General features: G+C 43.7%; 1 protein-coding gene across 2 annotated transcripts in view; it reads right to left on the bottom strand.

The window, feature by feature from the left end:
* Positions 1-233: 233 nt before the first annotated feature.
* Positions 234-27,224, bottom strand: part of PRDM5 (PR/SET domain 5) — a 1,215,944-nt gene continuing 1,188,953 nt past the window's right edge. For both annotated transcript variants that reach the window (XM_069631172.1, XM_069631173.1), the window contains one exon: positions 234-1,540. In XM_069631172.1, the coding sequence (XP_069487273.1) occupies positions 1,376-1,540 (165 nt within the window). In that variant the 3' untranslated portion in view covers positions 234-1,375. The remainder of the gene's footprint in view (positions 1,541-27,224) is intronic.

Genomic DNA, 27,224 nt, shown 5'->3' with positions numbered 1-27,224 from the left:
ATCTGTGTATCTGTAACTTCTTGTCAGGTTCCCTTCATCACACTATTAGCAAATTCCCTTTGGCGAAATCTCTTTTTCTAAAATCCCACATTCCATTTCAAAATCTCTAACATTACTGCAATTACGGTTGGTGCTAGTAACTGCACATTCACTCTTGCCAGTCATTTGATTTTCTTTGGAAGCCTGAGTTTGTAATCAGATACATTAAGTACGTGAAATAAAGGTAGACCAAATTGACAACGTGTATTTATTTATTTTATGTGTTTTTTACAAAAGGTTTAAATGTGCTACAAATATATATTTTTATTCATAATGAAGAACATGTGTGTCAGAAGAAATTGATTCTGCAAAGTATTCTAGCAAAACAATTCTGTACAAAAAAAACCTATCCAAAAATGACTACAGCTGGTGTTGTACTATATTAGGACCTTGAGTCCATGAGAGTGACAACTACAAAATGTTATTTTGCAGGAGGACATTCAAAGAGAATACTTTGTAGTAAAGAAAATAATAAGTGCAGCACCAATGCTAAGCCAAGATTCTGCAACCTGTGGCTATCCAAGTGTTTTGGATACAAACTTCCATCAGCCCTATTCAGCATAATGAATGGTGGGGGATCATGGGAGTCATAGTGTAAAACATCTGGAGAGACATGGTTTCAGATTGTGCCTAAGCACTCTCACAGTGTAGTTCGAATTTCTGAGTATTACTATAATTGGGTCAACATCTTTTTTGTCTAATGAGTAAAATATATAATTACTTTCTAATGTGTCATCAACACATAGCAAGTAATGACATACTATTTCCATTATGTGTGCTATCAGATTTACATTTCTGCTGTAGAACTAAAGAACTGCAGTGAGGCTGAAGACATTCAAACATATCATCAGTGTGAGATTAAAACTCAAGAACCGTCTCTCGCTTAATTATTTCAATGGTATTGGAATGCAAATATATATATATATATATATATATATATATATATATATATATATATATATATATATATATATATATATATATATAAAATATAATTATGTGAAAGACCTCTATTTCTTTCCCCTGCATTTTTCGAAATCAAGTGCAAGTGTGCGTACCTCTATGCATTATTGCATATAAATATGGAAGTCTATAGAGAGGAAGATGCTATTTATTGCATGCAACCCTAAATCCAGACCTTCTGGAATGGGATTGCAAAAGAGTCCCATTTTTGATCTTTTCCAATTTAAAATTGGTATATCTAACTGCACTATTCAGGAAGCGGATGTCACTGATGGATATCTTGCATATTCTTTCTGCCAATACCAGGAGACACATCGCCATTCCTCCCACATAAGGCACTTCGAGGCTAAGGCCAGCCCTGTCCCGCTGAAAGTCAGCTGTCTGTTTCTCCATGGACATTCTCCATGTGCACCTTGAGGTAGTCATTCCTAGTGAACTTCTTGTGGCAAAGCTGGCATTCGGCCATTGGGCGATTGGGATTGTGAGTCAGCTTGTGCCGGATAAGCATTTTCTTCAGACTGAAGGTTAGATCGCAGACCTGAAAGAGAAGAAGAAAATGAACAACTTCAGAAAACTCTTGACTAATGGATCCACTAGTTGATATAGTTTATGCATCTTGAAGAAGTGTAAAGATATGCCAGCGAGCTAACATTATGAATACCTCTTGTGTTGTTGTATAATAGGGGTTAAGTGGGTACATAAACCAAAAAAGAAGTACGCAAAACTCCAGATAGGAAAAAGGTGTTAACAGACCAAGACATTAAAAAAAACAGTTTCAGAAAAAAATGTCAAATTTCCATACTCAATCCACTTTTTACTTTTCAAAATGTTGTGACAATTATTGTGCATGTAATTAGCTAACAGGAATAGACAACCAGTTGCGATTTCACTTCAATATTAAAGACAATAGTTAGGCATCTCCATTCCCGTGTAATGGTTGTGAGTCTCAGAGTTCTGCGCTACCAAACCTTGACCTACTGCAACTACCCCACTGACTTTGCTAAAGATGCAGGCCTAGAATTAATAATTTCTCTTTTGCAAATATCACCCTGATCACACCAATCTGCTCAGGGGATGTTCCAAATTACAATCTGGGGAATGCTGCTACTTTTAATGCAGTATTTTAATGATATCATTGCTAACAGGGCAGAGAGCTATCGGACAGTAAAGTGCTTTAAACAGTGTCCTGGGGAAAAATATAGCAACATGTCATGGAAGTTTGCTTAGAATGACTGAACTTTCACCAAAGTGATTGTGAAGTGCCAGAGAAGGCTTCAAAGCGATCCAATCAAAAGTCTGTTTAAAAAAATATATATTTAAATGTATATAGCGCGCAAACAGCCGATGGGCGTTGAGGCCCAGTTACATCTCATGATCTTTGTTACATGAGACCTTTGAAGCGTGTTTGCTCCTGTGTAGCCTCCTGTCAACAGACCGTCCACATGCCACTGCACTTTCTCGTCCCTCCTGGCACCCATACCAGTGTGCAACTTTCCCTCCCACCTGACACCCACTCATATTCCTCCGAGTGATGTGGCAACGCATGCTAAAACCTTGCAGACTATGCAAGTGGAGAGTGAGTGCAGAGTGAGTGCAGAGAGTGCAGCATGTGCTCCAATCAGACGCAGGTGTACACACGCTGGTAAATGAAACAGCCTTGTTAAGTGAAACCTCAGCATGTGAATGTACTACTTGACCACTCCTCCTTTGCATGAGTCTGATCTAGTAGGGACCCATCATTGATTAGCAGAGTGACAATGAGGATTCTGTACATAACAAACTGCATGTTCTGCTTTGCTTGGACTTGGGTCCGCTTAGCCAATTGTCTGTGTTTACTGCATGTCTACGACTTCTCATTGATACAACATCATGTGAGATTTTTTCCACTGCCTCTTCCATTTGTCTTGTCCTCCCTCTGTCTTCCCTCGCTTGTCTTGTTGTGACTAGAAACACTTGTATACAGGAGTGTTATAAATATCATTTCTCGAGTCGCCTGGTGCTACGCTAATTTCGTGAATCCAGTTGAGGTTTTCCTTTTTGATGTATCTCAATTAAATTGATAACCTAGACTTTCCTTCAAGTGGCCAAGTAGCACTAGAGTGTAACTGTAATCTCTGCATGCAAGCGTGTGCTGTGTATATTGATATAGACTTGTAACAATGGCACCAGAGGGATACAGGAATCCTTGCACATTCCCCATAGGAATACAAATCGCAGCAAATCCAGTGAAAAAGTATGTGAATATTAAAGGTGTGGCATTCGGTTCCATGTGGTGAAAACTCAAAGTCTTGCTCGCCCCTAAAATCTGTTTATCCAAGCTGCAACTCCTCCACAATTGACCACATGCTTGTACCTCCAACACTCAAGCGCTCACTCTTGTCACATACCAGGTTTGTCTCCTGGTGACAGTCCAAAACCCCTCTCTGCATCATGCTTCCTTGATCTTACATCTCCCCTAATTTTACTGTCTCTCCTTCACTCGACTCCTGAATACAGATGCCAACTTTGAAGGGTCTCCAGCCCTCCTCCCTGTCCTCCTTCCTGCCTTCCTCCTTATTGGTTTCTCCAAATATCGTGTTCTGCCTACTTACCTCCTCTTGGAGGTTCTTGCTTCATTCTATTCTAATATTGCCTCAAACCTCCTTTTTGTAGATCTGTTGCACCTCATTTATATTCTCTTTTTCTCTCCCCCTCGCTCTCTCTGAACGCAGTATCTTCTTCAACCTCCTCTTTGTGTCACCTTACAATCTCCTCCTCATGTTTGTTTCCCTCCTCCTTGATGTTATGATATGTCATGTATAAAGTGCCTATACACGTTATCCCTCTTGTATGTCATCCAACCTTCTCCTTATGTCTTCTTCCTTTCTCCTCGATGTTCTTTTTCTCTCTCTCATTCACTATTTTCAGTTCCTCCTCTGACCTTCCCATGGTTTCTCCTTCAAATCTGTTCCTTGTGTTCTCTTCCCAACTACAGGATGTTCTTGCCTTCCTTCCTACGATCTACTCCTATCACCTCCAACCTTCACTTGGTTTCTCCTTCCAACTGCTCTCCTTTGATCGTACTATAAATCATCTCTTCCTCCTGAATGTGTCCTCCAATCGCCATCTAATGGCTCCTTCCCACCTCCTTCAATATGGCTCTAGTGGCATCTATCTTATCTGTGCCTCCCATCTCTACTTTGTTGTTCTCTCCACTTCTTTTATCCACTCCTCGAATCTCCTTTACCCTCATCCTGACCACCTTCCTTCACCTATTTGCAGTCATTTCCATCCTTTATGCTTCTATTTTCATCCTCCCCCTCATCCTTGCCTTTGTCCCCTCATATTCAGCCCCCTACTGCACCCCTCCTTCATCTTCGTCTTGCCTCTTCCTCTATGCCTTATTTCTGACACCTTTCCCTATCTCCATCTCCTCCATACTTCCCTCACCAAATCAACAACTCATTTCCCCACGACCATTCAAAACTATTCGTTCCTCTTACAGAGACATACCCCCTCCCACTGGGCTGTCCTATTAGGTAGTGGTGACACCTATGTATGATTACTGTAGCTATGATGGGATTGTAGTGAGGACATATTTAGTGCCCCTTGCTTGCATTCCTTCTAAGCAAAACGCTTGACATTAATCATAGTTGAAACAAGTGCTTATTGCCTAGAAGCCAAATTGATGATAAAAAACAATTCAGTCAAACAAGGTGGTATTTGCATCCCAGTCCCATATTGAGCCTGGGAAAATGAGTCAGTGGTCAAACTTGCATGTGCTGCTGAACATTCAGTACCTAGATCTTAGGGAACATGTTTCAGTTATGTGCAGATCACAAACCTTTACTTCACATTCTATATATAGCTGGAAGGGTATATCACGATAGTATTGACTGCAGCAACATTGCAAGAGGTTATATTTCAAACAGAATATGTACTAATGTGACAACACTCATGCAGACTGCATGTCCAGTCTGCCTACATCCTCTGAGTGACAATGAATGGAGGAACAGGAATTATTTTAAGCCACCATATGTGATGCTGCTATTAACATACATGGATGCATCACAGGTTCCCATTCAGTAGCTCGCATAGCCAGGGATAAAACAGACATGTCAAACAAAGGTGGCCCACAGAATAAGCTCTTGAAATCAGTTTACAATCCTGGTAGTGGACTCTGAAATGATGGCTTAATATCATATGACTGTTCAGGGTAACACATTTGTTGAAACTTGTTGGAAGCCGGGAGGATAGCTCAGGGGCAACGCGTTTGTCATGGAAGCAAGTCAACGCATAGTAAAACAGGTTTGATTCCCCGGTTGGTGCTTAGAAACATGTCCCCGGTATTAAGCGTGTTATGAAAGTACAATTATAATTAATACACTAAGGGGGTCATTACAACCCTGGTGTTAAAACAGGTACATCCTTCATTATTGTATGTGTCACGAGTACCAGACACCGGCGGATGGCTTTTATAACCGCCAGTTGCTTCTCCGCGTGAACAACGTTACCACCCTGACCATTTTATGGGACGATCGCCAAGTACAAGTATGCCCTTACGCGGTACTAACGGCTAGATGCAACATACAGACCGTTGTGGTGGCCTAGTGCCTCGTTGTTGGAACAGCCATGCGATTATCAGTGCGACCGAAGAGCTTATTTTATCGTAAACCAACACCCTGTGTACTGCACACGAACATCGCTTGCCTCAAGACGAACTATTTTGGATCGAGAGCAAAGAAAAATGCAAATCTCAGAATATTCTCTAAACATTTGATGTCCAATAAATGTACTTTGCCAAATGGACAATCTTGCCGTTTGCTTTTAAACCACAGTTTCATATTCCGAATTGTGGCGCTGCATTGTGAGATGATCTAAGACCCTGTGTACAGCAAAGGAACATCGCGTGCCTCAAAACGAACTTTTTGGAACGTGAGCAAATAAAAATGCAAATCGCTGAATATTCTCTAAACATTTGATGTCAAATAAATGTACTTTACCAAATTTACAATCTTGCGGTTTGATTTAAAAGTACAGTTTCATATTCCGAATTGTGGCGCGCTGTGTTGTGAGCTAATCTGTGTTGGTTTCCGGGTTCTGTGTGGAGTCGCGTAGAAGATGCCTGGGCGCGTTTGCCTACGCAGCACAGTCACGTCACGGATAGAGGCGGGGAATATGAATGTTTTGATAAAGTCTGTTTCAGGGGCGGGGGATTTGATTTAGTGCCGCAAAAGCAGGTGAGCCAGGGCGATGGGGGGAAATGATAGGATTATCAGAAAATGGCGGCTGATTTCGAGTGCGTTAATGGACGAAAAGTCGGGTAAGGTCCATAGGAAAGTTTTCTACGATCTACCGATTTATGCTTAAAAACACATGGCCGAACCGTAGGGACAATAAAAAAAAAGTCCCGGAACTATCCTTTAAGGGTTTAACGGCGCCGTAAAAGGTGTCGGCGCCATTATACCCTTAACGCCTGATTACGAGGTCCCTTTGCGGGACCCGACCTTAACGGCTGGTTTTACCAGCCGTTAAAGTAGGGTGCCGCAAAGGGACCTCGGTGCTAATTACGGTACCGCAATTTGCGGTACCGTACTTAGCGCCTTCTCCAGTCCCATTGAGCCCTATGGGGCAAAAATGGGAATGGGGAAGGGCCATGGTGAAATGGGGAAATACCGCCCCGCCAACCTTGGAATGGGGCGGTATTTCCCCATTCCACCATGGCGGACTCGTTACAACACCGGCACCAACCATGGTGCTAATAGCACCATGGTTTAGCGCCGGGGTTGTAATGAGGGCCTAGTCTTTAGGATATGCTAATCTCATTCATTATTACACAGGGGCATTTATTTATTTCACTAATCAGTATCGACTGCAGCAGAGTACCGGTTGATGCAATGGGTGGGGACATTTATGTTGAAGGGGGCAACCCAACTTATCACGCATTACCCTGGGGAAATCAATGTGAACTGGTCAGGGAAGGTTTGTGAGAAAATTGATATCAGTTTTATCGGTACTGCAGACTATTGAGAAACATTATGCAGTTGGGCTTAATACCCAGATGTCTACACGGATGGAAGTGCATATCCCCCACGATATCACAACTGCTAATACAATATCAGTACATACCATTTTTTCTGTTATTGGGAATGGTGCTCCCAGTTGTTCATATTGGAAATGGCATACAATGCATGACCAGAGAAATGCCTGCGTTTCTTCAGCAGACAAGGATTTATCATTGCAGAGAAGCCCTTTCTAATCACAGTGGAAATGGCCATGTTGGAAGAGCAAAGATACCATTTTTGTCATTTTCATTTTTATTTTGTAATTCACATGTGCAGACAATCTTGATGATCCTCGTGACGTTCATAAACCAATCGGAACACATCCATTGTCAACTAGACAACTGAAATAGGCAGAGGCATCCATGAAAAATGGACAGCAGCATACTATTCTCAAGAAGCCAGCCATTGCAGCCTCGTCGCCATGGGAAATTGGGGGAACATACGTCTTCAAAGTAAGATGCAAGACACCTCCTCCAAGTACAGCAAACCAAAGTCCCTTTACAGAAACAAGGCTCCGAGACTGCTGCAACTAAACACAGTCACAACCTGGAGCCCTAGGAACACAACACAGTCTAGTGGACAGGTTCAAGGGGCAGATCATGGATGAACCACAGACGTTGCGCCAGACACTGCTGCAATACATTCCTTACAAAGACATTTCTCAGGTATCACACCACATACATGTAGCAGTACTACCGAGTACACAGAGGTTGTGACAGAGCACAGTGGTCACATGCATGAAACAAGGACAGGACCTGATCTCTATCAGCAGAAATGAGGGAAAAAAACTTTGAGGATGGAAACAACCATTGAGGTTCAAAGACTTTGAACTTATGTAGTAGTGGTCTGTAAAGGAAACATTATGATGAGACGTCCGGTCCACACACTGCACGCTCTGCTAGGCCTCCCTCTCATTATCATTAGTACAGCATCCCTTTCCTTCCCTCCTAGCCAGGACAGGAACAAGATGGAGCAGCACTCCCGAAAACCGTCTTTTGCCGTAGCGCTCCTCTCCCCCCAGGGCCAGGGGCTTGCACAGGAAACTCACAGGTCTGCTCTGAAGCAGATTTCTGACATGCGCGTGACACCCAGGCTTCAACAGCACCATTGCTGAGTCTTCTGTAAAGCTGTCTGCTCATTGAAGCACTGCTTGCTCATCCTGCAAATAGCTCGGCTTCAGAACAGATCTCTTCCCAGGCCCAGGGGCTAGCGCAGGACACTCACAGAAAGACCTGCTCTGAAGCAAGCCGAATCCCATGATTATGCTAGCCGCATCACAGCTGCATCTTGTTCCTCTCGAGAAAGTAGTGAGAACACTCCTCCGACCCCCTTTGCAAGGAGGTTGATCTTTCTTGTTTGCAATCTCTGTGTGACACTACCGGATCCTTTTTTGTTGAGAAGACCCAAAAGAGTTGTCGCTCCATCACTGCTGCTGGCTCTGGTCTTTCAATCCCTGTTCAGCCAACTGGTACTCTTTTCTCCTGTGATACCTTGGAGGTTTTTAAGTTTGAAACCATTACAGACAAGATGGCTCTTTGACTCTTCATAAGATCAAATCTTCATCACCTCTTCATCTGATCCCTCTTCATGTATTCAATCTCTTTCTTTGGAAACTTTCCCCTTCTTCACCGCTGCTCTTCATTATTCTTTTACTCATGGTGCAATGCCAGTTCCACTGAAACATGCGCTGGTTAGTGCTTACAGGCCGATATCTCTTCTTCATATTCCTATGAAGTTTACAGAAGCCATTGTCACCCCACAATTCAAATGTTCATCATGTGCACAGCAGAGTGCAAATGTGCAGGAAAAAAGGACGTTGTACGCTGCCCTTTGCCCTGCACTTTTGCACTTGTGCAAAGTGAGTAAACGCTGCCTGGCAAGCAGTGGTCACAATTACAATTAAATCCAGTCCGACATGCAAGTATGTCAGGCAGGATTTAATCTCAATTGTGAACAATGCTTACCAAGCACTCATGGAAATACACCCTTCCCGACATGCGATGAATTTCCTGATCGATGTACACGTGAAGCAGAATGAATCTGCCAAATTAATCTGCAAGCATGGCAAGACAAATTTACACTGGACCCCTATCCAGTCCACCCGCTTTATGCCTGCTGGTGAATAAAGCAGGGGGAACCCAAAGGGATCTCCTGCATTTGTACCAGCATGAAAATCCATGCTGGTGCATATGCTGGAGCATTTGTATGATGGAGAGGAAGGAAAGTGGTGGAGATACAATTTGCGTTCTGCCCCTCCTTTCTGCCATCGGGCATGACGTAACAAACCTGCATAACTGTTGAACATGAGCCCCAAAGCGTGTTGGGCTGAGTGAGCAATGTATGGACTAGGCAATAAAACCTATGAGCAGCCGGTTTCAAGGCAGTTTATTTGGGAACTAAGGAAAAGTGTATGGGATCTATAGTATCATGAACAATGCACAGACTGCTTGTTGGAAGGTTTACCATATAGAGTTTCTAATCTAATTATACTGACCAAAATATTTGCGATTCACATGATTTTTCATTTTTTATGTGTATGAACTATGCATGATGTTGTCATCACTCAGAGAGTAAAAAATACATTTCTAAAGTAAAAAAACAAAATCTTTCACCGAGGGGAGAACCGTTTACAAAATGTTACCAAACTTTACAAGATGGTAGATAAGTATTTCAACACTTGCAGGATCAGAAAAATGTTTCTCCCCTAAGAGAGGCTGCACCAGTCACAATTAAGTGTGAATAGCAGCCCCCAGCATCTAGCCATCACAGCATGTGAGTGTGCAGGAAGGCACACTTCCAGTAATGTAGGGGCAGAGTAGCATTTGTTTGTGGAAAATGAGTGGGCTCTATCAGACATTGATTACATTATACAAAAAGTAGAGGGACTTTCCCTATAGTTCAATGGCGGCCCATTGGAAACAAGGGTCTCCAAGAATTGTCTTTCTGGTAGACCTTGTGAAAACATTAAAGTAGCTCTGTCTGTTGACATTCCTTTGCCAATTCAACAAGCTGGTGCTACATCATAACTTCAAGTTGGGAGGCATCAATGCACTTAGTGCCCGGATACTGCTGACTAAAATATTTGTGAGACCGGATTAGAAGACAAAATATTGATGATGCCAGTTGTCTTCGGCAATACCCTGAAGCCAATGGTAGCAGCTTGTAGCACATGGAGTCCAGATGATAACTTACCAAGACAGAATCATTTTTATGTTGCATGATATAGAGACTGGAAGAAGTCCTTACCTGCTTCCGTACATGAAGTTTCCGTTGAATTGGAAGACGCCATAGCTTGTACTAGCTCATTATATGGAATCCTTTTATTTCATGGCAATCGTCAAAAGTGAGACTTTATAGGCCCCTAAGCAGAACGTTCACTGGGTCAGAAAGAGGGATAGAAGACACCATGCAGGAACACTACATTGCATGTGGATCTTGACGTCATGGTGCTCCAGAGGATAACATTCAGACACATACACAACAGTGTGTTATACTTTGAGCAGGTGCCCTTGTTGATGGAGGTTAGGAAAGAGCTTCAATTGTTGCGCAATCACATGCCAGCATGAAATAGCATGGACATTTTTGTCAGTTCTCTAGATCTTTTCATAGAGTTGGGCACAATCCAGTTTGCTTGAGAGGCAGACGCTGGGATATTTCAACTACATGGATGTGGCTGTCGGAAGAACTGGAGATGCCTTTCAACAGCTGGAAATTTTAGTTGATTCATGCGTGACCAATGATCTACAAAGATAGACTGTGCTGTTGTCTGCTATTGTGGTTCGACAATACACTAACAATAAGACAGATCAAGCATCAGGGGGTTTGAGAGCAAAGCTACAGGAGAAGCAAGCTGGCAAAGGTTTTTTGGTGCTTCCGTTTGGTCCATGCCAAATATCTGTATGGCATTCCAAGTACCTCTAGAACCACAAGGACTGTATGCCTGATGAGGATTTTAGAGACCCTTATAGATCTCTTGGAGCCATGCCATATAATGATCCTTCAATGCTCAGTTATTGGGTTCTTCACTTTGAGGTCAGACAAAGACAGTAGAATCAGATGCCTCCCTTCAGTCGTTAAGTTTGGGAAAAGAATATGTATTCACACCATTTTTCACGATCCAGAGGATGATACCTTGGGTGAGGCAATAAACAGCAAGGGTGTTGTTGATTTGCCTTTTGCAGGTGAAGCAATTTCTGTTTGAAGCCCTGCTGGATCGGTCTACTAATTTTACATTCAATTGTCTCTGGATTGACCATCTTATAAGCAAACCAGAGGGGTCTCTGCACCTGCTGATATGGGGCAGATCAATGATGATGTATGATTTCCGAGATCGAAGATTGGTGAGGCTTTTGAGATGAACTGAGATGTTCTATTCTCAATATAAAGCAAGCTTATGCCTTCCTATTATTCTGGTAATCCTTACTCTTATTAGTGGACAGGGAAAAGGCTTGTTCACAAGCGTTGTAAAGTAAATTAATGCAAAGGACAAGCTCTCTGCTCTACCCCCGAGTTTTCCCAGTAGCACTGGAGATATTAAGCTATCTCTTTGGAGCGGAGGACACTTGATATACTCTTCCATTATACTTTCCCATATAATGCAAATATTAATCAAAGTGTTGAATACAGATCATGGACTAGTGACACATTGTGAAACGTGATTGATTTTGATATTACTATGTGCCACTTTACTTCACTGTACTTCAGCAATTCATGTCTGGGGACTGTATGCAATACAACCACAAATCTAAGAAGGTCTGAATTATATATTATTGTAGGTCGAACACTGTAATTCCTAAACAGCATAATCACTGCTTTAGAAAAGGTAAGGTTAGATGCTGACAAACAGCGCTATGGCAATGTTCATTAGTGTGCTTCAATGTATTTCAAAATGAAAATGCATAAAACACTCCAAGAGAAAGCCTGTCATCTGGTCCCACCAATGGTTCCAAGACCACGTATACCTTCAGAAAAAGAGGCATGTCAGTAAGTCATACAGGAAGCTTGTATCCTAGGAGTATTTGGGATCGATCTGTATACCCATTGTATTGTTCATATAGTTGATTGCCTCTTCTGAAAAGCAAAGGTGTACTCTGAAAGTAGACACAATGCTAGTGTGAAACAGGTTTATTAATTCAGGAAGTCTGCCTTTCCTACAGATGTCCTAGCTAGTCATGTAGAGATGATTGCTGTATGAGATCATCTAGAGACATGGTTTGCAGTGGCATTGCTTTGCAGATGGCACACGAATCAATCTGATCTAAGGCAAGACAATTAAATGACAGATTGGCTAAAAGTTAACTGAGATGACAGCAATGGCTAGCTTGTGAACGACATGAGAGGTTGGGACCTGGAGAGTATGTGCTGCTGTCAATTAAGGGTGTGTGACCACTTCCTTGCATTATTCTAAGGGAGGGTAGCTCAGTGGCAACGTGCTCGCCTTGGAAGCAAGACGACACAGAGCAACACAGGTTCGATCCCCGGGTCCACGCTTAGAAACCTCTGGGTATTAAGCACTTTATAAATAACATATCATATATTATCATTATAGCGTATCCTCATGTAAAACCTACTTTAGTGGTTGATATGTCGTATTTGTATCCCTATGCCATCAAGAGTGTGCCTCCTCATGTTGTCATCTAACCCAGAAGCACATATCTCTGTTGTTGTAATGTTCTCTTTTACAGAGTTGCACTATAAATACATCTCTGTGTTAGTGACCCAGAAACTTTAGCCTGTGAAAAACAGTTGTGACATGTGTTAGCGTTTCAAAGCAATGTGTGCACAACTCTGCATGTTTTGCACAAGTTATCTGATCTTCTGTGTGATATAAAGCAACAAATATACACTTTGCAGGGGAAAGATGTACTCTTACCTGCAGTCAACTGCAATATCCTAGTGGGCAGATATTAATGCATTACTGTTATGCTGTTACTTCTTTGCTCCTTCCTTCCTTAGGTGCAATTTGGGAAAATGCCTCCTGAAGCTGTAACTGAGTGTGTCTGATGAAGTCATGCCATTAGGTCACTGAGAGAATGTTCCCCAAATGCTTGGAATGTTTATATGTGTTCACTTGAAGGTGTGTGTTCCAGCCTAGGCAGTTAGAATGTTTTAGCCAAGGCGCTGGGAGCCGGTGGGCTCATCTGAAATTCCTGTTTATCTTAATACTCTAATCTAAGCCCTTGAAAGACTCCCCGGAGCTGGCGTGGTGGGGGGCTAATGGCACCTTTTCTTGTGAAAAGTGCCCACGCGGAGGGGCGCATTTAAATGCACCCGCTGCCGCGGGCACATTTTACAGTAAAAGGCTGCCTGCTGCACCTTGTCCCACAACGCCAGCTCGGGGGAGCCCTTGAAAGACTCCCCCGAGCTGGCGTGGTGGGGGCAAAAGGCACCTTGGGGGCGTGGCACCCCCAGCGGTCGCCCGGTTCGCTCCCCATAGGGCCGACTCTGATCCTCTGCCCAGAGCTTGTTGGAGGGTTAGAGGAAGGTCCTCCAACATACATATGCCTGTGAATGGCACGGAAGCAGTGCATCCCTGTTCTTTCTCACATGACAGAGGGGGCACACACTTTTTGCAGCAACAAGATACCATTTTTGATGTTCAATATGAGAGTGGCCCCGGCTCCGCCAGGTGTCCCCTTCCATCGACAAAGCTTCCTCTGCCACCAGCCAAAGAATTATTATGTATTCCTGCTCAGCTGCTTGCGCGGTGGAAAGAAACGCTACCCGCTAATGAGGACACTGATCTACGTTTCCTTCTGAAATTATATGAGGTGACGTAATGTACTTCACAGTTTGCCATCCTATCTCTCGCTCAGTCCAGTGAGATAATTAAGTGAAGTATTGTGCACACTGCAGGATCGACGTTTTCATTGGTAGGCATGGGGATCCCAATGCCTATCTATACGCTATGTTGTACAATTTGTTTCATCAATCTGGTACTGCAATACTTTTGATGTTTATTTATGCTTTCACTTTCACTCATTTGCTTTCTGCCTCCAAGTTTTTCTCTCTTCGTGGTCGCTCTGTGGATTACGCTCTGCCGGTTATACATGTCACTGGCAACCCCTTTTCAATGGGGACAGTCCCCTTGTGACTGTCTTTTTTTAATATAATGGTTTTGTAGCTGTAGATCAATGGGGTCTCTTGGTAACAATGCCTGCAAGCTTGCACATGATGAGGGCCTCAATATGATTTTAATTGATTTGGTTGTCTAATGCTCAGACATATCTTTGGGGTGAGACCAAACCTGATTTGCATACGGTCTTTCGCCTTTTGCAATGGCTGGGCAGGCAAAGAACAATGGCCTGGAATGTTGCCCAGAGCAATGCCAGAGGTTAAGATTAATCCTAAACCTTCCAGCCATTACCTCTTTTGTTTTGCTGTAGTCAACCCGAGTGGGAGTGGCACGGGTATGGCCAGGCGTAGGTCCTCTGCCTGCTGGGCCTAGCGACCCAAGCTACTCCTCATGATGAGGTCCAACACGGCCAAAACATATTTGGGGATGCTTCTGGTGTCATGCTGAAGGGATGTGACCTAGCAGTTCGGGCTGCACTGCCCATTTTCATGTAGGACCAAACCTGATTTGCATATGGTTTTTCCCCTTTTGTAATGGCTTGGCAGGAGAAGAACGATGGTCTGGAAGGTTGCCCAGAGCAATGCCAGAGGTAAAGATGAAGTCTAAACCTTCTGGCCATCACCTCTTTGGTTTTGCTGTAGTCACCCCTTCTGGGACGGCTATGCCCAGACACGGGTCTGTGCCTTTTGGGCCTAGAGATCCAAGCTGTTCCTCAATGATGAGGCCCAACAAGGCCAAAACATGTTTGGGGATGCTTGTGGACTCGTGCAGAAGCGATGTGACCTAGCAGTTCGGGCTGGACTGCCTTTTTGTGGGACGGGACCACACACAATTTGAATATGGTCTTTCCCCTTTTGTAATCACTTGGCAGGTAAAGATCGATGGTCTGGAAGGTTGCCCAGAGAAATGCCAGATGTTAAGATTACTTCTAAGCCTTCCATCTATCAGCTCTTTTGTTTTGCTGCAGACATACATTTATAACATATTAAATTTGCGGCATTTTTGCCAAAACTGTGCTTGTGTTACCTAATATTCTGAGCACTCTTTAGTAGCTCTTATTTGCCTCTTCCAAAGTATGCCTTTAGGTAGTACTGATCTCCCGTGCTGATGAGTTATTAACAATACCAGTTTCAGCCGTTTGAGGGCTTTCAGGTTGGCTACTCATCAGACATTTCAAGGACAGTTTGCTTCTAGGGTCACTATCCTTCATAAGGACTCTAAACTTCTTTGCGTAATTTCTGCGATGCTTAAACATATTGAACACGTGTCTAAATGTTACATGATTTTTTGTGCTCATAACTGTCCTTCTATGAAGATTACCCAGTTACTTTTACTAAGGTAAATGTTATGTTTCATGCATATCTAACGGAGTTCTATTTCTAGGAGATTTATCATGTCATTGGGCCTCATTCCGAGTATGGCGGTAAGGGATAGCGGCCACCGCTAACGAGAGCGGTGGCGGTAATCCCTTACCGCCATACTCCGAGTTCCCTTTGCGCCATGGAGGTTTTAACACCTGCTTTTAGCAGGTGCTAAAAACCATGGCGCTAAGGGACCTTGATGTTAATTACGCCACCGTAATTTACGGTGGCGTAATTAACGCCTTCCCCACTCCCATTATGCCCTATGGGGCAAGAATGGGAATGGGGAAGGGTAAATGGGGATTGGGGAATTACCGCCCCGCCAACCTTGGAATGGGGCGGTAATTCCGCCATCCACCAAGGCGCTGCCGGTCCGGGTACGGCGTCAACCAAGGCGTTAATAGCGCCATTGGTTAGCACCGTACTCGGAATGAGGCCCATTGATGCTTGTTTCACTATCTGCAATTTCTTTCTAATTGCCTTGATTTAGTGACTTACCTGATGTTCTTGGAAGTGCATGCTAACATGTGTGCTGAATCTTGCCGATGATGTGTGGAACGCCTCCTGCATCACAGTTCAAAACGTTCTGGTGTAGGTTGGGCCGTCTCCTTCACCTGGTCTTTGTAGTACAATTCTGCAATTTTAAATTCTACATTCTGTTTATTATGTGATGTGATGGAATGAATGTCAATGCTAATGTTCATTTTTACTTAATCTCTCACTTTAGTGCCAAATTATTGATTAAAGGCACATTGGTGTTTACATGAATGCATACCATGTAATTGAGTACAATTGGAGCTATTCCAGGCAGTGTTTACTCATTTTGTATTAGATCTTTGGCGCAGTTCAATATTGTGTTCTTATTCTGTTTCACGGTTCTTCTACCTTATGTAGAAGTAGGTTAGAAGTAGGTTACTCAGAACAGCTCAAACCTTTAGAGGAATTTCAGCTCCTACAATGACAACGACTTTTAGCATTATTACTATGCATTACTATGGTGAAACTGTTTAACTATAAGCACATTATGGTTTTGTGACGTATGTGTCTGTTCTGCTATGGTTAATCACTTATTTTGTACCTGTGCTTTTTTAACTCAGTTCTACCACAACATGATTTATCAGGTAATTGATGCATGTTTCGTACAATGCCTGTAAAGCCTTTCTAATTGCTGGCACAAGATGTTTATACAACGTATATGATTGCATGTGTGCGGAACCTGACCAATTAGGGTGGCATTCCTCCTGCATCACAGTTTAAAGGATCGGTTAAAGGATGGGGTGTCTCCTTCACCCAGGATTTGTTGTACAATTAAACAATGCTAAATTCTGCTCATTAAGTGACATTGTTACATGAATGTCAATGCTGATCTTCACTCTTACATATGTTTTACTAGGTGACAACAAATGTTGGCTTGCCCTTCTGGATCTTTCTTGCATCTTGTGTTCTCTCAATTGTAAAATACCTAAGGATTGTTCCTTTCCCACTCCCGGGGGATCTTCCAAACATGTGTTCAGGGGAGGGCCTGATCCTGACCCTGGTGGCTAACTAGTGAGAGAGGATCACCTGGGTGGAGGGTCCCGTGGGATTGGGGAGGGATTACCCGAGGCTGAGAAATGGTTTCCCATTTCATATAACCCCTTACCCGATATCCCCTCAGCCTACTGTCAGTCATATCCCTGGTTTCCCCAGAGCCATTAATGCTTCTCCCATCTTAATAAAATTATGATGGAACACCTACACTCAGAAGGACTGCTCTCTTTCTATTAATGACCCTCTGATGAGGACAGGTGAGGTCAGGCACTTAGCTACGATCACAAATACCTGAATCCAATTGAGAACCAAACTAAGTATAAAAGGTGGAATCCAGGTTCAAAAATGAGGTACGGAAAGCACGGAAGGCAAAGGTGAGTTTGAGAAGGAGAGCAGGCGAGATGGCGAGCAGCTGAGCAGAGGCTATTGAGAACCAGGCTTCCGAGAACAGGATGCCGAGACATTACAAGGCTGCAGGTTGAAGCAGGAGAAAGCGTGGTGAGGGAGCCTCGTCTTCAAGGAGCCAGAAGGGTTTGTCAAAGGAAGCCGAGGAGCTGGTTAATCTCTCAGAACTTTGTGCCAAGAGATTACTTGTTTCCCTGGGACAGCAAAGCCACCCAGGAAGGTCTGAGGGGCAGGAGGTAACAGACCCTGACCTTGGATAAAAGAAACATGAAGGACGCATTGCTAAAGTACAGACGATGAGTTCAAAGTAATGAGAGAGCCTGGTTTGTAATGACACAAATGTTTACCAAGTTGCAAGCAAGGTTACACGTAATAAGCGAGACACGTTGAAAGAAAGTTTTGATTGTTTTGAACGGTGATGAAACAAAGTTATAGAGTAGTCCAGTGGAATATCGCATTGTTGAAAGTCTCTGTGAAATGCCAACGATAAACAAAGTAACGCTGAGCTGAAAAGTGAGTTGAACAAATTTAATGAAAGTGAAAGAGGACGGGAAAAGCTATGGAAGAGAATATTGAGTGATACAATATTCCGATGGGGATCGGATGAATCCAGAACTGAGTGATTAAATGAATGGTCAAGAAAGTGTAACTTGTCATGATGCTAAGGAGCACATTTGCGATGGAGACAAGGAAGTAAAACTTTTATGCTGCTAGAAGGCACGCTTGGCTTGAGGAAAGAGTATAAGAAATACAATAACCAAAATGCAACAGTGTCAGAGTGGTCAGGCATGGGAATAAGGAAAGTTGTACCGTTTCGATAGTTACTGACATAAATCACATGTGGAAAGCAGGAAGATTGGGGAAGAGAAGCCCATGTATCAAGATGATGAAATATAGTAATGTAAAATACTAAAGGGTTGGACGTAACGAGTAAAGAGGGTCTGAGCTCTGGTGAGGAAAGCTGGAAAGATCCACCCAGGAACATTGTTAAAATAGAACTGTGTTATGCCAGAAAGCATTGAATCAGGTGAGGGAAGCCCGAGAAAGAGAACATTGTTAAAGCAGAACTGTGTTATAATAGAGAGCATTGAATCAGGGAAGGGTAGCCTGAGAGAAGTACATGAACTGTGTCGAATAAGAAAACAATTGAAATGCCTTTTTGTGAACTGTTTGGAACAAAATGAACTTTTGGAGATCCTGAGTGACTTAAGCTTGGAGAAGGGAGTTGAGAAGAAACTCCATGGCCATCCTGATATTCTTTTGAGACACTTATACACTTTATCCAATACACAGTCTTAAGTTACAGCATGAGGGCAAGCATAGGTTTGACACAGATTCTTGGCTTTTGACAGACAGACTTTTTGACTATTCTTTCTTCTTTACTTTCATGGTCTACACTACTCCCATTTAGAAATAAGTCAAGTTAGGCTTTCTTCAAACCCCATTTTTATAAATAAAGGTTTTCATAACTTGTATCCTTGTCTACCTCTGAGCACCATGCCTTTCTCACACAATATATAAATATTTAATTATCCTGTGGTGGTGTCTATGCCTCAAGTTAAAGACGTCACTGTTATCACACTGGGATCGCGCATCTCTTAACCACTGTTTATGGTGGGTTTTTTTTCCGATTTTAAGATGCTTGATTTTCATAGGACTTGGCAGCCTATACCTTGAGAATGCTGGACTTGATGGATATCTTAATGTTAGTTTATAGCGGGCCCACTTCATAATTAATGCCCAGTTTTAGTTTGGGTTTTATTTTAGTATAGTTGACTATAGTTGGCCTGGTCTTGCTGGCCAGTAGGCCAGGATGTGGTGGTATGGTGCAAATGTCAAATTGGCTTATCGATTCTTTGAGATGTCAGCTTATATCACTCTGATAACATTGCCTAAAATTGACAGATGTGGTTACACTTTCTTTTCCGCTCTTCTGTCCCTCCATTTGCTGCTAAGTGGATTTCTCACCCTATCATATCGTTATTATGGAGCTGCCTTCAACGTTGCACATTTATTAATTTACACATGTGCGACACCCTTGTCGTTGAGGAATTTCAGTCGGTTAGGGGTGTTGATGAGGGTCATTTTTAACATTTGGAGGAATTTAAGCTCCTACAATAAGTAGACATTACAAAGGCTGTGTTCTGTTACTGTCATTTTACATAACAATGACTTTCAGCCTTATTACTAAGCTTTGCTATGGTGAAAGTGTTTAAACGCTGTGTGTGGTGCTATGCATTTTCTTGCTTCCAAGACAAACGTGTTGCCCCTGAGCTATCCTCCCATTCTGTTCCAATAGTACCTCTCTCCACTTCAGATCGGCCCTTAGTTTTTGGAGGAAGAAGGAATTTGGTAGTTAGGGAATTGTGCTTGGGTGGAAAATAACAGCTCAAATGCTTAAGTATCTATTTGGGAGTGCTTGGTTCTTTTACATTGCTTCCTGCGTTTCGGAATTGATCAAGGTCTTTCATTTGGAAAGACATTTTAAGGAAGGTCCCTTCTTTTTTTAAGATACGGCCATCTTTTCAAATTAAGTTTAATAGAAAGTGATGTTAAATTAATGTATAAATCCTGCTTTGGTAAAATGCAAATACAAACAAAAACTATTTAAAAGAAGATAAAGGAAAAGGCCCTCAGCATGATTGTTAGTGCAGGGCACAAGACGTGCTTTCTGCATGGTCAACCTGGCACTCCTGGTCAGAGCTTGCAATTCTTGTAGAGATGAACTCTGGTACCTTGATGTTTCTCTGGCTTTTGTAGATCAGCTTACCCCTAATAACGTAGAGGGAAATTCTAATGAAGCCCCTTGTGGCATTTTTGATTGAAGCAGTGCATCATGTCTACAATGGCCACTTGATGTGAATACAATGCTGCCATTTAAAATTGTAGTAAACACATGAGGTCTGAAACCAACAGTGGGATCTGGCGATATTGAGCCCCCATCAATTAAATAGACCAGTAATCCATGACTCACAGTAGCAGGTTTTCCAGACAGAACTCGTGATCATGGCTGGTATTCTCCCATTACCCTCCAGGCTAGAGGGACAAGGGGGTTTATACCAACCAGGGAATTCAGGAGCACTGTTTTTGGTGATCAATCAATGAGTAGGTGTAACAAATATGGGGAATTCATCACTTCTCCCTTAGAGGGATCCACCCCCTTGAAGGTCAGGGAGGCGAGTCTGCTAAACAAAAAGGTCACCAGGGGTTTGGGAAAGCGTGATCTCACTGGGAGGGACTCCACTACAAGGGACAATTACTCCCATTCCCGTGGGAAAGTCCCTATACACCAGACACTTCCTACCTACATGGTGGTTAGTAATACAGACTATACATCTGTGTCCGTGTGTCTACTGTGACAAATCACTGGATTCAGTCACTTCTCCCCAGGGGGGAGCATTTCCCTGTGAGGCTAGTCTGGTGACCCCGCTACGTGATACCCTCCCTAGAGATAGAGGCAAGTGGGACCTCACCAGGAGAGACTCCCTTCTTGGGGACAAGAGCTCCTGTTCCGACAAGGAACTCCCTACCCAATCCACCTATAACCCAATGTTGATAACATCTGCTGGAAGAAAACATGAAGGATAAATGGATATTTGCTGTCATATCAAGCCTGAAAATAGCTACTTATGTGGTGCTGAGACGAAGAAAACCACTGGAGAAATGCCAAGTGCAAATAGAACACAGAAGAAGGACTATAACGCTATGCCGGGGAAGTCCCAGTGCAGTGTCATAAAACTGGGAGGAGGAGACATGAGAGTGAGAGAAGCCCATGAGTTCCAAATCAGCTGTCTGAGCAGAGCTGAAGAAAATGGGAAAGCGCGGCTTCCAATACTGGATGGATGCTGGTCTAGGCAAACCCCCAAGATGCACTCTAGAAGACCCATGCTACGAGAAGCCAAAAGAATGGAGAAAGGTCCCAAGAGGGACCGAGCAAGAAGATGTGGCCGAGGATACGAGGGAGTGCCTTAGCATGCCAAGACTACATACCTGAGGGCACCACGGAGCATGCATAAAAAAGTGAAAGCATCAAGTGAAGATGCTATCCTGACATCAAGAGAAGAGAGCCCCGTCCAAACTACAGGCCCGATGATGCGATCCCTGAGTCATAAATGTAACGCGGAGAGCGTGAGACCCATGGAGGGGACGAAAAATATCAAATGGGATACTCATACTCATCCCAGTGGAGAACATGTGTGGAACAAGAGTGAGAATCATTACTGGACTACTCATACTTGCCCCAGTGAGGAACATGTGTGGAACAAGAGTGATAATCATTACTGGGCTACTCATATTCGTCCCAGTGAGGAACATGTGTGGAACAAGAGTGAGAATCATTACTGGTCTACTCGTACTCATCCCAGCGAGAAACATGTGTGGAACAAGAGTGAGAATCATTACTGGGCTAATCATACTCGCCCCAGTGAGGAACATGTGTGGAACAAGAGTGATAATCATTACTGGGCTACTCATACTCGTCCCAGTGAGGAACATGGGTGGAACAAGAGTGATAATCATTCCTGGGCTACTCATACTCGCCCCAGTGAGGAACATGTGTGGAACAAGAGTGATTATCATTACTGGGCTACTCATACTCGTCCCAGTGAGGAACATGTTGTGAGGCTCATTACTGGGATACTTATATTCGTGCCCATGTTCTCACACCATTTTACATCTGCTACCATCAGTAGCCAGGGAGTAACACTAGGGCAGTGCCTGGCAAGGGCCTTTCCTCCCATGCCTAAACAAAAGCCCAAACTGTTGGCATTTCCAATGTTTGTTTCCTGAAGCATCCTTTATCAATTAACCCATCCCCTCGATACCTTCCACAGAGTGTGCTGCAAGACTGCCTCCTATCCAGAATCTTGCCATCTTTAACTTGCTTTCTCTATGCTTCTTTCCTTGGAGCTTCTGACCATGTCCACCCTTTCCATTTGTTCCTTGTCCTGATAATCAATGGGGTCGATGTGATTATGATAATTGTCTCCTTGTACAATCAGTGTCTCAAGGGCAGTAACACTTAAATTAACTGTGCTCATTTTTTTTTCTCTGGGTGCCAATGCCAACAGCTGTGCGTCAATTTCTGTAGATGATTTGGGACACACTTTGAGAATTGACTTGTGCTGAAATCATCATATGCTGTTGTAGATTACAAAGAAATAGGCTGGTATGAACCCACAGAGTGCTAATTTACAGACGAATGATGTTTTGCCTCAACTGATGGTAATTCTGCAAAGTGGGCAGTAAATACTGGGCTGAGTGGGATTACATGAATGAAGTAACCCTACTCAATCCAAGCGGGTGCTAAAAAGAGCTGTGCCATCTGTTTTATTGGCAACTGCACATTCTGCTATGCAATCTATGGGTCCTCTGAGACTAAATATCTCTGAGAAGGGAAGGACATGCTGTTACAACCCTACCCCCAGCAGGATGTGTGGCCCCTACTCTAATGGGGGCAAGGGTCCATTTGAACGTCCACGCATGCCTGCCCTACAGGTCTGTGCTCCCTCAAAATCCACGCATGAGTACAGCAGCTCCAGACTTTTCCAAAAACTGGCTGAATTATCTCCATGCTGCTCTAGTCTTGTAGTAAACAGTTGGTATGTTTAGATGTTGGTGCATGCGGGTGGGGCTGGAGTAGCATGTGGCACACAACCAAGCAAATGTGGCCCTGACAGCTCATCTTCCACTGACTAAACTAGGTAGAGACTCACACAAGCAGGATTGTTCTTAATAGTAGGATCCTCTACCCAGTACAGCTGTGCTACTGTAATGGGTGGTAATTGTTTGCATGCAATAGCAATGTCTATCCCTGCATAGCTCGTTACTGCCACATCTGTAATTTGGCCCTTAGGCTGCTTTTTGGGATGTGTAACATGCAATAAAATAACCAAATGGACTATAAACATACATTGTAAGCCAAGTGTGCACTGTCAGGATGAATAGCGCCATAAATTGGGGACGGGTCACTATGCCAAGCAATATTGACCCCTACCAAGGTTTATAAGGCTATTAGCACATACTGTTAATATCAATACATGTTTTGAGGTTTTCGTGGTGAAGATAACGTGTGACTTCATGGTGAGTAAAGTAACTAGGCTGAGGTAGTAAATTAGATGTGCTTTTATTTTGTAGTATTTAAATAAGGTTGTCTTTGTAAGTTATAATGGAGTGGGCTGCACATGAGTATGCATTGGGAGTCTTCTAAAATTAAATAGTTTCTGTATAAGAACGTGAAAACATTTTCCAATGTTTTAGTTTTGTCCTTGCTTTATAAAATAAGATGTTGCATCAAAAAAACCTCCTCCCAGAGATGAAGTGTCTTCTTGAAAATAATCTTGCCTGGAAATTGCATTGCTGTTCCCATATTTGCTTTGGGGGACAGAATGATCAGAATGCAGTCAATACCAGTAGTTGTTGACTCCACCCTGAAAATTATGATTGGCTGAGAGGAGGTCAATAACGATCTCATGTTTTTATAGGAGTTATTATTACCCTACTCAGAGTTAGATTGGATTAAAAATGGGCAGCAGCGATCCTGCATTGCCCACACAAGGATTCAAACGGATACCCTCAAGGATATATAGAGATCTTTACAATAGGCATTCGGTTTCCTGAGCAACCGTGCCTGCTTACATATCACTGCAGCACACATTCGATCTCATTTTGACGCCAGCTGAGAATCCATCTGAAGCAGCTCCACAACTACTGCTGCTGCAGTTAGCACTTGTTCTGACAGAATCTGGTAATTTACTGCATGATGCAGTTTTAGGCACAAGAACCCGGAAGTGCCGTGGCATTCTGTGCCTAATACCACAATAGGCCATGATTTCTCCTTGATCTTCCCTGTGCACGTATCCCTGCACGCTGGAGGTCGGTAATGGCAGCCTCCCTTGTACCTAAATAGCCATTTACATAAATATTGTCGATCTTTACAAAGGAGCACGTGGACTCCGTCTGCTCTTACGTATACTTAAAGGTGGGCTACATCCCCTCCTTTTGCCTCAAAATATTGATGACGCAGGAGAAATGCTTGGATTCCCTGCGCAGAGCATGGAAACACGTGCATTGCGCAGATGCATGAACAACCTTCAAAAGGCTTGTCTCTGCGGGCTTTCACACCTTAGTAAAACTCTCCATCCCCATGAAATGGTGCTTCTCTCTGTTGACTCAGCTTAGGTTTGACACCAGGTACATGTTCTAATGCCACAAAAATCCGTGAGCGATGACGTCTAGTTGAGCTGGAAAACGTGCGTGCTGGCAGCAGTCCTCAATGCTCATTTTAGTGGGAAGCATGATTACAAATACCCACAACCTCCTAATTGCATATGCTTTAAGAATAATTGGTCTCTGTTTTGTTCACTGCTGTAAATGCATTTTTGAAACTTCCCACTTCCATCACCCTCCTGTAAAAGGTTAATTATATGGTACACTAGTGGGCGTGGCTTCCTGGATCGATGCTTGTCAGAGAACCTTGTTTAAACCCTAGCAGAATTTGTCACTTATTGAAAGGACCCCTTCTGTTATGAATATTTATACCAGCAATTGCCTCTACATAAGGACATGTACTTGTTCTGCTGACATAAAACTTCTATGCACAATTATGTGTTTCATAAATAGGCGAAGTTGGCACATCTGTTCACATATATTAAGCACATAACTTCTAAGCAGATATATTGTCATAATGTTCAGTTCATTCACACCAGGGCTGCCTACTGCTCCATGCAGTTACATTAAGTATACACTTTTTGCTTGCTTTCCCAGATGTGCACACATATTCTGTGAAGAAGGCACGAGGGCTGGAGATGGCCATGTTCAATGACGTCTAATAGCACTTTCTTTTCTGCCAGAGAATCCTCCTTCTTGGCTGGGTTCAGGATCTTTAGTTGGTGGCCATCTTTAGATTTGGTAAGCATGTAAAGCGGCAGTATATCTTTAGATTTGGTAAGCACGTAAAGCGGCAGTATGAAGTAAGAAGAGCCACATAGGGGAAGGCGGGAGAATCCATACCAGACCCATGCTGGAGAACAATAGTAACAGGTAAGTAACTTAAACTTTCTCCAGCACGGAGTCTGGCATGGATTCACATGCTCATGAATAACGATTACACAGCAGTAAGTATACACAACCAGAAGCAATAAACACTCACCTCTGGAATAAACTCACCTAAAACAAAGAGGTTGCGTAGCACCGCTTTTCCGACTTGGGACTCCTGCCTGGAATCCCTGCTGAGGCAGTAGAACCTCATGAAGCAGTGCGTGGACCTCCACGTAGGAGCCCTGCAGATGTCGCGCGGGGGCACCCTAGAGAGAAACACCATTGTAGCTGTGACGGCTCTGGTGGAGTGGGCTGTTGGACATGGCAGTGGCCAGCGAGCCAGTCGATGACAGTGCATGATGCAGCCAGAGATCCATCTGGATATGGAAGCCTTCGACAAGGCCTTTCCCTGATTTACAGGTCCAAAGTTAACAAACAACTGAGGAGTCTTCTGAAAATCCTACATACGTGCCACGTAGAATTCCAAGGCACGAGCAACATCCAGCGAATGCAAGGCCCTCTCCACCGCAAAGATGGACTCGTAAAGAAGACAGGCAATACCAAAGGTTTGTTGAGGTGGAATTCGCATGGTTCGTTTGGTATAAAGGTGGAGTGTGTACGCAGTACCACCCTTGAAGCATGGAAAGACAAGTAAGTCTGCTTGCAGGACAGGGCCTGGCCGAGGTGATAGCCATGAGGAAGGCCGTCTTCCATGAGAGAAACTTGAGCAGAACCTGATGAATAGGTTCGAAGGGCGCGCCCATGAGATTAGTAACCACAACACTGGGCTCCCACGCCGGGGCAGGAGCCTTCATCGGTAGGAATGTCCTGAAAAGCCCCTTAAGGAACTCCTTGATGAGCCTGTGAGACCACAGTAAAGGTCTGCCTGGAGATCTGGTGTACCTGGATATTGAAGCGAGATGCACCTTGATAGAGGCATGAGCCAACCCCGCTTTGGTCAAGGAAAGCAAGTATGGCAGAGGTTGCAGAGCCGTGACACGCAGAGGGGTAATCTTCTGAATTCGGCAACACACGGCGAAGGATTTCCATTTATGTCCATAGCACTTCAACATTGAAAAGGCTCTGGCCCTGGGCAGGATGTCCTTACATTCTGAGGGTAAAGCATAACCGCCAAACTCTAGTGCTGCAGGAGCCATGTCCTCAGGTTCAGAGACTCTGGGTCGTGATGCAGAATCGCCCCCCGCTTCTCTGGCGAGAAGGTCCAGGGACAGCAGTAGCCTGATGGATGGGGCTACAGACAAGCATATTAAGTCTGGATACCAGATCTGCCTCGGACACACCGGTGCAACGAGGATCATCCTGCAATGGCACTGTCTGAGTGTGATGATCACACGTAGGACGAGTGGAAATGGGGGAAAGCGTATAAGAACTGTCCCACCATGGGCACGAGAACGCGTCCCTGAAACCCTTCGGTTGAGGGAACCTGCTGGCAACCTCTGGCACTTGGTGTTCACCGCCGTCGTGAAGAGATCCATATCCACCTGGTCCTGGCAAAGCTTCCACTAGTGGAAAGAATGCAGTACTCTGCTGAGCGAGTCCGCAATGGTGTTCTTGACTGGTGAAACGGAACATGGAACATGCCTTGACAAATGGCCTACTGTCACAAGTCCTGGGCCTCTTTGAAGAGTGCCGAAGAACGTGTGTCCCCCTGTTTCGAGATGTAAAACATGGTTGTGGTGTTGTCTGTGAAGATCCTCACCACCTTGTCCTGCGGATGATGGTAGAAAATACTTGAGGGCACAGTTGAGG

Source organism: Ambystoma mexicanum, chromosome 6q (genome assembly GCF_040938575.1).
Source record: "Ambystoma mexicanum isolate Mex_15411 chromosome 6q, UKY_AmexF1_1, whole genome shotgun sequence".
Classification (NCBI taxonomy): domain Eukaryota; kingdom Metazoa; phylum Chordata; class Amphibia; order Caudata; family Ambystomatidae; genus Ambystoma; species Ambystoma mexicanum.
This window is presented reverse-complemented; position numbering and strand designations above follow the sequence as displayed.